This window comes from Glycine max, chromosome 18 (assembly GCF_000004515.6).
Source record: "Glycine max cultivar Williams 82 chromosome 18, Glycine_max_v4.0, whole genome shotgun sequence".
Classification (NCBI taxonomy): Eukaryota; Viridiplantae; Streptophyta; class Magnoliopsida; order Fabales; family Fabaceae; genus Glycine; species Glycine max.
In genome coordinates, this window is record NC_038254.2 from 3,972,599 (window position 1) to 3,983,885 (window position 11,287).

General features: G+C 32.7%; 1 protein-coding gene across 1 annotated transcript; it reads left to right on the forward strand.

Annotated features, from left to right (window-relative positions):
- The first annotated feature begins 1,291 nt into the window (after positions 1 to 1,291).
- Positions 1,292 to 5,832, forward strand: CRK51 (cysteine-rich receptor-like protein kinase). Its single transcript, XM_006601977.3, has 8 exons — positions 1,292 to 2,034; positions 2,821 to 3,209; positions 3,716 to 3,844; positions 4,014 to 4,141; positions 4,325 to 4,538; positions 4,643 to 4,874; positions 5,004 to 5,163; positions 5,263 to 5,832. The coding sequence occupies exons 1-8, from the start codon at positions 1,655 to 1,657 to the stop codon at positions 5,518 to 5,520; spliced, it is 1,890 nt and encodes a 629-aa protein (XP_006602040.3). The 5' UTR covers positions 1,292 to 1,654; the 3' UTR covers positions 5,521 to 5,832.
- The last annotated feature ends 5,455 nt before the right edge of the window (positions 5,833 to 11,287 follow it).

The window sequence follows — 11,287 nt, forward strand, 5'->3', positions numbered from 1 at the left end:
CTTTTGAGAATAATGGTGTGAGAGATGACTTCAATACTAGAAAAATGCAATATATATAGAGACTGAAAAGTTTCCATCTCTGACTGAGACGGAAGTAGAGACGAACACTAGAAATTTATTTCAGTAACAGTTATAGAGACGGAAATCGTCCATGACCATATACCCATATGTGAATTCGTCTCTGTATATTCATCTTGAGTTTTCTAAATTTTAATAACCGACAGACGGAATTGTTTCCGTCTCTAAGATGATATATTTTTTTTATTATATCATAATTTTTGTTTCTTATAGAAGACTTATATATTTTTAGTTGATAAATTTATTCTTTTACATATATTTTGATCAGACATAATTAAATATATAATTAAAGGAAATCAATGCGATGACAATAATTTTCTGTAAAGGTGAAAAACATAAAAGAGTGATGGATCAAGAACAGAACGGAAAGGAGGAACGAGAGAAGGGACAGAGATTTAATCTTATAATAAATTTTAGTCATTTTTTTCCATTTAGGGAGGCTATCACCCTAGCTTGTGACGTAGAGCGTAGTTCCGCCCCTAAGTGAAGGGCAACTTTTTAATTTCCATGTTATAATAATTAAATCCTTAGAGCGTAGTTTCAAACCAGACATTTTTCTGGTAGTTAGTAAATTTCGAATTAATGGTATTTTTGGTCTTCCAATATAGTCAACTCACCATTATTTATTTTGGTTTCACATTTTTAATTTCACAATAATTTAGTTTTATACTTTTAAAATTGAGGAACTTTAGTCAGTTTGTTAACTTATCCACTATCATCTATTACCTTCTTCTATATATTTTTAGATTCTGATCAAGATTAATATTCACATAGGTTAAGAATTATTTAATAGAAAAAATATATTATTATATTTGAATTTAAATTTTTTAATTTAATACATGGATCCTTGATACTTGTACTGCTAGTGGTAAAATATTAATAAAATAAGGATATATTTTAAAAAAATTAATTAAATTTTAAAATTTTAAAACATCAATTATTTTGAAATAAAAAGAAGAGTAAAACATCTAAACATATGAAAGGAAATAATAATAATACTTTAGAGAGATATTGATATGACGATGAAGTATCCGATGCGGGTGATACACAGTTTCATATATGTATTACTCTGTGTCAATACTTCCAATAAATATTGAACAATTAATAAGTTAATATAAATTTAAATTGATTAATTTTTATAAATTTATGGAAATTGGAACAATTTAAAAATAAAGAAACTAAAATTATATATTGTTATATAAAGAGAACAAAATTTCAATTAATTCTAAATTAATAAAATCTTTTTTTATATTTTATATAGTCTAAAATATAGCTTTTACGTACTCTTGTCTACTTTTAATAACAATACATAGGTATTCTGCGGCAGATCGCATGGTTATTTTTCATGGTGCCATGATGGGAGATATCACGAAGCTTGCGCATATCTAGCTTCTATTAAAAAAAAACAAACACAAACAAACAATATATCCTCCTCCATCTCTCAGACTTTAGACTTGGATATTATCTTAGTCCACCCATGCATTGACATAATCAACAACTAGGTTTTCTTTTCTTTGAGGCCTATATCAAACCCATCTTTTGAAACCTTAGAAATATTCCGATCACAAACAAGAACATGGTACAACTCAAGCTGGTAGCCCTAACCCTGTCGATACTGTGGCCATGGTGGAGCTTTGATGGTGCAGTAGGAGACCCTCAACTCTTTTTACTCAAATGGGATTGCAGCGGATTCAAGGTACCCAACTTGTCCAACTTCTACCAAAACCTAAACGCAAGTTTGGCAGACCTGAGAACACAGGTCAGCAACCAAAGCAAGATCTTTGCCACGGCTCAATCAACCATTGGATCGGATCCTGTCTATGCTATGTTTCAATGCAGGAACTACCTCAACAACACTGACTGCACCACCTGCCTCGCCACGGCTACCGCCAAAGTCCGCAACTGCTCCACCGGAGCCAACGGTGTCCGTGTCATTTATGACGGCTGCTTCCTTAGGTACACTTCCATCTATTATTTCTTCAGCCATCCATTCCCATAGTCATGGCCAATAATTCAAAAATGATATTTCTGACACTCTTGGTGTGTACACTTTGATGAGAGGAAAGACTAGAGAGAGATTGAGAGTGACAAGTGAAACAATACAAATAGACACGAGACAAAGACATATAAAGTACGTGTGTAAAATGTTTACTTTATATTGATAAAACATGAATAAATTTATTAGTTGTTTTAATAATTATTTAAAAGTCACACTCCTATTAAAGATATGATTTCTAATAATTTTTTCTTTTTTAATTTATAAATCAAAGTGTATGCATATGGAGTCAAGGGCTACTCCTCCCCAATACATCAAAGACAATCCTTCTACTTGCAACCGAAAAGAGAAACATCTTGTATAATCATCCTAAACCTATAGTCATATACAGTCACCCCAAACAAACACCATGTATCTATACATTCAATTGCTTCTGATAAGTTTAAAAACTTTAATATTCATTACACTTGATTATTGAAGTCTTAATATTATTATTCAGTCGTTGAATCTAGCATAACTTTTTCTTCTTTGAATTTAATGAAATGGGTGACCTGCTTCTTAAAATTAAACCTTGTACATAAAACATTATATATATATATATATATATATATATATTTAAGACTGTGGATTAGTTCTTTTAATGTGTTTACGTACATCGCAAGAACATGTAGGTTGGCAGTTCATGAAACTAAGTCATGATTAGCTTCAATATTTGATATATACTTTCTTATGTGTTGAATGTTGAGGTACGAGAGCAATGACTTCTTTGCCCAGATCATGCCTCGCAGCAGCATACTTTGTGGAAATCATACAGCAGATGAAAGCACAACTTTCAGTGAAGCTGGACAGCAAGTGTTGATGGATCTACAGATAGCAACACCAAAAATTACTGGCTTCTATGCAGCTACCAAGACACAAGTGGCTGGTGGTGCAATCTATGCCATTGCACAATGTGCTGAAACTCTCACACAAGATAGTTGTTTGGATTGCTTGTCAGTTGAACATAGCAGCATACAAGGTTGTCTTCCCAAAACAAATGGTAGGGCATTCGATGCTGGGTGCTTTATGAGATACTCGGAGACACCCTTCTTTGCTGATAACCAAACCATTGATATCAACCCCTTCTTAAAACAAGGTACAAATGCCATAGCTTAATTTAATAGATGTTGACTTGAATGAAAAAATTGGCCTAGTGGTGTGCCATCATCTCTTTGTATAAGGAGAAAGGCTAATAACAAATTATCTAACACATTCTTTATTTTGAGACAAAGTTATTTAATAAATCACACACATGTTTTTATAATTTCTAATAAATTTTAATCAATAGTAAAAAATGTATCAAGAAGAGTATGACAGAAAACATGCTATTAGTGCTTCTCATACTATAATATTGTTGGAGTATAGGCGTAAAGTGAAATCTTATATTAGGTATGAATGAGAAGATTAAATGTCATAAGTGATGGAAAAATTTATAAATCTAAGCTTTTAAGGTTTTGGATCAAAATATGATATTAGTTCATTTATGTGATTCCTCATATCCTATTGGTGAAAATCTCTCCAGCTCGGTTTCCTCAATAAATATCAATATCTTGAACGGATGCATCATTTAGAATTGATGTCAACTTCTTTACTGTCTTGAAGGAGGAAGTTCAAGCAAGAAGTGGGCAATTTTTGGTGGTGGTGTTGGAGGTGCAGTCCTTGTTGTGATCCTTCTTTCATTATTTCTCCGGTGGCGTAGAAGATCCCAAAGTCCCAAGAGAGCTCCTAGAGGTAATATGACTAATTGGATTTTAATTAGAAAGTCTTTATGTGATGCTTTGCATCCAACTATTACCAAATTACCATGTCTAAAAAAAATATCATTGTTCTCCTAAACAGAAATGAATTCATTTCTTCATTTATATATAAAGAAAAATCAAACTTATATTTTACTTGGCAGGTAACATATTGGGAGCAACTGAGTTGAAAGCTGCAACCAAGTACAAGTATAGTGACTTGAAAGTTGCAACAAAAAATTTTAGTGAGAAAAATAAGCTAGGAGAAGGAGGCTTTGGCGCTGTATACAAGGTAAAGTTGAGTTGTTCCTCCACACATTTCAATCATGACTCTAAGAGTATTGTTTTTAATATAAAGTTGTCAACTAAGATCTGTCCATAAGCTTAGAAGTTAATATTGCTTACCAGCTACGCATCTAGTTATAGAGATAAATCACTTTCAAGCAGAATTTTTAATTCTAATGCTATTGTATAGGGGACAATGAAAAATGGGAAAGTTGTTGCAGTCAAAAAGTTAATTTCAGGAAAATCCAACAAGATAGATGACGATTTTGAAAGTGAAGTAATGCTTATAAGTAATGTTCACCACAGAAATCTGGTTCAACTTTTTGGTTGTTGTAGTAAAGGCCAAGACAGAATTCTTGTTTACGAATACATGGCAAACAACAGCCTTGACAAATTCTTATTTGGTAACTAACATGTCAATTTCCAATAAAAGCATTTTGTGTATGTTTTCCTTTCTTTACCTCTTTTTTTACCTCTAAAGTTTTGAACATATAAAATTGGGAAACAGGTAAAAGAAAAGGTTCACTCAACTGGAGACAACGCTTAGATATAATTTTGGGCACAGCAAGGGGATTGGCCTATCTACATGAGGAATTTCATGTGTCTATCATACATAGAGATATTAAGATTGGGAATATCCTCTTGGATGAACAACTTCAGCCCAAAATTTCTGATTTTGGGTTGGTGAAGCTCCTTCCAGGGGACCAATCTCATCTTAGCACAAGATTTGCAGGGACAATGTAAGTCAAAATAAAATACTAATGACTCAGCTTGAAAATTTTAAAGTGTAAAATATACTGCCCCCACATGCAGAATAGTCTCATAATTTTTTAATTATATATGTGACATAAATGTTATGCACTTGTTAGGGGATACACAGCACCTGAGTATGCACTTCACGGTCAATTATCAGAAAAGGCTGATACATACAGCTATGGAATTGTAGTGCTAGAAATCATTAGTGGTCAAAAGAATATTGATGTGAAGGTTGTTGATGATGATGGTGAGGATGAATACCTTCTTCGACAAGTAAGGAATTTCCCATAAATATGTACCCATTTTTTTTTTTTTTTTTTTGTTTTCTTGTAACATTTTACTGTGTATGACACTTGGTTTTGACTACAATAGGCATGGAAGTTGTATGAGAGAGGCATGCACTTGGATTTAGTGGACAAAAGCTTAGACCCTAATAACTATGATGCAGAAGAAGTGAAGAAAGTTATAGACATTGCTTTGTTGTGCACTCAAGCATCGGCTGCAATGAGGCCAACCATGTCTAAAGTAGTAGTTCTACTTAGTAGCAATTACTTAGTTGAGCATATGAAACCTTCAATGCCTATCTTTATTGAGTCGAATTTGAGGTCCCATAGAGATATCTCTACTTGAACTGGTTCCTCTACGACTAATGCTACTACCTCCAATTCTATAGTACCTGCTGGATGATTAAGTATGGATGTAAAAGAGAATTTTTGTCCAATTCATTATTACCACCATTCCTATATATAAGAAACATATCACTAATCATCAAGATCAAAGAAAAAGGTTAAATTAGTTATTTTTAATTAATGCTATCATATATTCAAATTTTATTCCAAAAATTAATGCTCTTAAGTTTATTTCCCGGGTGAAATCGGGCTTAAGCCCGTTGTGCTTAAGCTTAGTTTCACCTGCACTTAAGCCCCAATGCAATTCTGCGTTTTGTCAAAATAGTTTGTTCTATGCGAATTTTGGTTCTCCAAATAATCCCTAAGTATCCCAAAACATTAACTTTGATGAGAAAAAAGGCTTCCATACAATCCACAAATCATACTCAACAATTTACACAATCATAGGATTCAAAAGAAAGGTTAGCTTCCCTTACCTATGGGTTTTCAAGCTTTGGTTTTTGAGAAAAGGAGAGAAAGGGAGAAGCTTTCTACCACCCAACTAGTAGCTCACACAAGAAAAGCACCAACCACACCCAACCAAAGCAAGAAATCCAATTTAGGCTCAAAACCAAAGACTTCCATGGTTGCTCTAAGGAAAGAAAATGGAAATGGAAAACAAGGGAAAAGGAAAAGAATCTTACCACTCCAATGGTTGACTATGGGATTTGAGAAAAAAGACCTTCTATGAGCACAATCACCAAAACTCAATCTCCCAAGGAATGAGTTACTTGAAGAAGAAGAGTAGAAACATATGGAGAGGTTTTTGGAGAAAGTGAAATCTGAAATATGAGGATTTAGAGGAGTTTATATGACTCTTGAAAGTCTCCCTCTCACACCTAGGCTTTACTAAGCACACCTATCCCTCCTTTCACAAACCAAAAGTGATAAATGCCTTGTATGCTTATATATCTTAGCATTTATCTTACATTTTTATGACTTAAAACTTTGTTTTACTCACTTTTAGGCTAATCTAACTAGTAATTAAAAGTAGTGTTAATGCTTCTAATATTTTAAAAAATTTGTTAGCTTTTTATGTTTTATTATAGAAAAAGAAGAAGAATTGAAGAAATTGGAAGATTAGCATTTGCAAGGTCATACCACACAGCTTTAGAAGCATATTTCGAAAGCCAAAGCTATCATTGTGTGAGATTGAGAGATACACTCACCTAGATAAACTTGTGTGCTTGAGAGAAACATCTTCTCTGTGAGGAGACAAGTGCTCTTTGGTTTTTCAATATTTGTCATTGCCATGCTTGTTAGTCTCATGAGGAACTAATTGCATTTGTATCTTGCTGTGAATTTTTGTGCGGGCACCACAGGGTAAGATTGTTCATTTTGGGATTTCTTGCTCAAAAACTTGAGTTGAAAGCATGTGTCGATGGATGTGGTGTGGTGTTTGATTTTCAAACCATGTCTAGTTGTTTATTTTCATTTTTATTTTAATTTTACAAGTAGGTTGTTTATGTTTGGTTGCTTAGTTTAGTTTTAATTTGCTTGAGGACAAACAAAGCTTTAAGTTTAGGGTGTTTGGATAATTGCCTTGCATGCTTATATATGTTGACATTTTTATCTTACATTTTCATGATTTAAAACCTGGTTCTAATCACTTTTAGGCTAATCTAACTAGTAATTAGAAGTAGTGTTAATGTTTCTAATCTTTTAAGAATTTTATTAGCTTTTTATGTTTTATTGTAAGAAAAGAAGAAGAATTGAATAAATTGGAAGTTAACATTTGCAAGGTCAAACCACACAACTTTAGAAGCATATTTTGAAAGCCCAAAGCTATCATTCACGACTATAAAATAGGCTTTTAACATTAGTTATTAAGGATTTTCAACATTGATTATTAACTGATGTTGAAACTATCGATGTTAAAAGTATCAATGCTAATATTAGTTTTTGAAAACCAATATAAACTAAACTACACAACATCAATTTTCTAAAAAATCGATGTTTTCTGCTCAACAAAACCGATGTTGTGTTTTGGAATTTTTTTTGTTTTTAATTACCAATTGTAATTAAACGTAGCACAAATTATTATTCAAAGTTATAAAAAATCTAAAAATAAACATAAGCCATCCTTGAAAAGAAGTAAATGAAAACTAAATGTAATAAAATTAGAATATTCAATATATTTTATATAATAAATTGTCTATCTACAAAATGATAAGTTGACAAAAAGATTCCTAGCAGAAACATTCCAAACATCATTTTCCACAAAATATACAAGAGTTATAAACAAAATTTACAGATATTATTATAGTATAATATACTTAAATTACAAACAAATCCAACATAAAACAAAGTTAGATGTTACATTTAGGAACTCAAATATAATTTGAGTTTCAACTTTCAAATTTTGTTATTGTGCAAAAGTTCTCAATCCATAACCAATTTTTGCAGACTTCCTCCAATGATTATAAACAATCTTGCATTCCGTAATCACTTCCAAATTCATATGGGTGAATCCTACCTTTTCATAAATGAGTACACGGTACTAGACACATCCTGAAATTAACATTAAGTTTATCTTAAATATGTATATGATTTTAAAAATTGACAAACAGAGGTACTTTTGTACTGATTATATACAATGATGAGTTACTCACCAAATTGCTGTAAGTCACTTTGTACTCATTCAACAGGACTTTAAAAGTGATTGAGTTAGGAATTTGATGGTACAATGAGTGCCATTTAGGATAAGTTTTTGGTTGATAGTTGCTTTTGAAGATGGTTAGGAAGAAAAGACTCTATCCAAAATGGGTCATGATCACTTGATGATTTCCTATAAGTCCATAGAAATTTATTGAGTTCTGTCCATCCATCCAGTATAGTTGGATTTACCAGATCTTGGTTGTATGTAATAGAGTGCATGTTTTCATTATTGTCTAGCAAATGCCAAGTATGCTCTAGTTGATCCTTCCATCTTACAACAAATGTCCTACTCACTTCACCATAAGGCTACATTTAAAGTAAACTAATATAAGCAATACTAATGTGTTATATCATGTCATGTTTATTTGAGAATAGTCTTGAAATTCTTAACCTGATCCTTAATATGAACTGTGTTGAACATTTCCTTTGGTTTTTTTGTTAATCTGCATCATTGTCTTAGCCATTTCATTCCAATTCTTTTGATCTTCATTCATCATTTCTAAACTCCATTTACAATATAAAAGATACTATTAATCCACAACATCTGTTTTGCCTTAAATTTGTTCAGTTAGAAACTATTAATCCAACATTGTATAGTCTCTAATCTAAAATTACCCTTTGTCTTAAAAGCTAGAACTACTTAAAATAAATATGCATGCTACTTAGTAGTAGTAAACCAAGAGATATGAGATTGGTCTATTACATGCCACAGAGTTGCAAGACACTGCGCATATACCCATTTTTGAAAGCCAAGAATGATATTCATATTTTCAAAGTATCAATTTTTTGCTTCAAGTTAAAAACCCTAACATCATCTTGGGTCTGTGATAGAGGATCAAAATTTTTAACCTAGAGTGGATGAGGATTCTTACCAAGTGAAATGGGTCGATGCGTAACTCTGTTGTGGTTAACCGTTAGATAGAGGCTTTTCATCTACCAAGCTTGTCTATGTTTTCATCTTTTGAACTACCGTTAATAGATATGATTGTCGGTGAGTGAAATAGGCAGATAAATGTACATGCTATATATTCTATCCAACGTAAATGATGGTGTAGAACAAGAAAAAAAATACAAAATTCATTAGTAGACCATTTTATTGTATTAGAGTAAATTGATGTTATATAATGTCTACAATAATGATTTTTTATATTATATAACAAAAAAGGCGACCTCACAACGACCTCATGCCGTGTTTTCTTCCTCATGTCGTCCACCACATGGCCATGATGCCACAACGTCTTCGCCAACACTAAGCAACACCACCCAAAGCACAACGCAAAGCAACACCATTTGCCAAAGGTAAGAGAAAGACATACCTTGTCATCGAGACCGACATTGACACCGAGAGCTAGTACGAGTGGGAGACTGAGAATGAGAGCGAGTGTGAGTGGGAGTAATATATCGAGTACGAGCGAGAGCGAATGTGTTGAGAGGATGAGTTGCAGCCCCACGGAGGAAGTGAGAGTGTTAGGGTGAGAGTGAGGAGAGTGACAGTGGGCGAGAGAAAAACATATATATATATATATATATATATATATATATATATATATATATATATATATATATATATATATATGAAAAACAATGTCGGTTTCTAAAAAAGCCGATGTTAACGTAGTTACTTTAACATTGTTTTTTTAAAAAACTGATGTTAATGAAACCATGCTAGCATCAGTTTTTTGAAAACCGATGTTAACGAACTTATTTTATTTACAATTATGTCACCACCTTTTTGTTAACATTGGTTTTCGTCAAAACCAATGTTAACCAGGCGATGTTAAATCCTATTTTCATAGTAATGATTGTGCTCTTTATTTGCTGAGGCAGAGCTTGGGAGATTTGAGGCTGGGATTAAGAATGTAGAAAGTCTATTTTGCTTGTTGTCTACCTGAGGTCGGGCGTTAGGAATCTGAGCTAGGCCTAGTGTGAGAAGACTTGTGTTGCACCCTTGATGCCTTTTGTGAGGCTAGATGTGGGAAGACTTAAGGTTGGGCATGAGGCTGATAATGTGGCATTAGTGAAGTTGAAACAAATGGATAAGATGTCCAATTGAAGGGATTTTTTTAGTAGTTTTTGGTTTTGGGGAGCTATCTAGGGCATTGTGAGTGGCTAAGAAACTCTCACTTGTTTTCTATGGCTTTCCTACCAACTATCATTATTTTGTGTATAATTTTTGTTCATTTTTTGCATCTTCTTCTCTTCTTGTAGTTATGTTTATTCTTTGTGGGGATTGATGTAATTGAACCCATCCTTATGCTTACATTCAAGTTATGAATCTTTGTGTATTGTTCATTGTTAAGTGTTCTTTTTTATGCTTAATGCTTGTCTTGGCTTGATCATCCATTGCTTGATTTTGTGGTTAGAATGATCATTGAGAAATGCATTTGAACTTAGAAATATGAAAGAACATCTAATGAGTTTTTTGTCTAGGGATAGAGCAAGACTTGGTAGTCATCTCTTAACTTTTGTTCTTCAAGCAAGTTACTTGACTAAATTAATTCAAGGGATTGATAGTTTAGTTAAGGGATTTAGTCTCTTCCCATTCAAGGGATTGAATTTAAATATTTTTGTGAATTAATGATAATAAATGGAGATAGTTTATATTACTCTTGAAAGTCTCCCTCTCACACCTAGGCTTTACTAAGCACACCTACCCCTCCTTTCACAAACCAAAAGTCTATCCCTCTAGGCTCAAACACACCAAAACTCACCAACTCACATGAAACACATAATCAAGTCACCAATCACATTGATTAATTAATTTCAAGCACTTTAATTTAATTTAATTTCCCTTGTAATTAAATTAAATAACTTATACGACAATTAATAAATCACAATGTTACATTAGGATATCCTTCATTTTGGTGTGTATTTGATTATTCATATATCCCTAATGCTGGAAGCCTGCATGTCAAAAGAAGCTCCTTGTTTGTTCATCTTTTTTGCACTGATGATGACTCTCAGATTTCATCAACACCCAAGATGTTACAAACACGTGCTTCAACATTCCACTATACTTTTTTGGTTTTAAACAAGAAACTATCAAACTAGAAAATATGTAGCATCACACA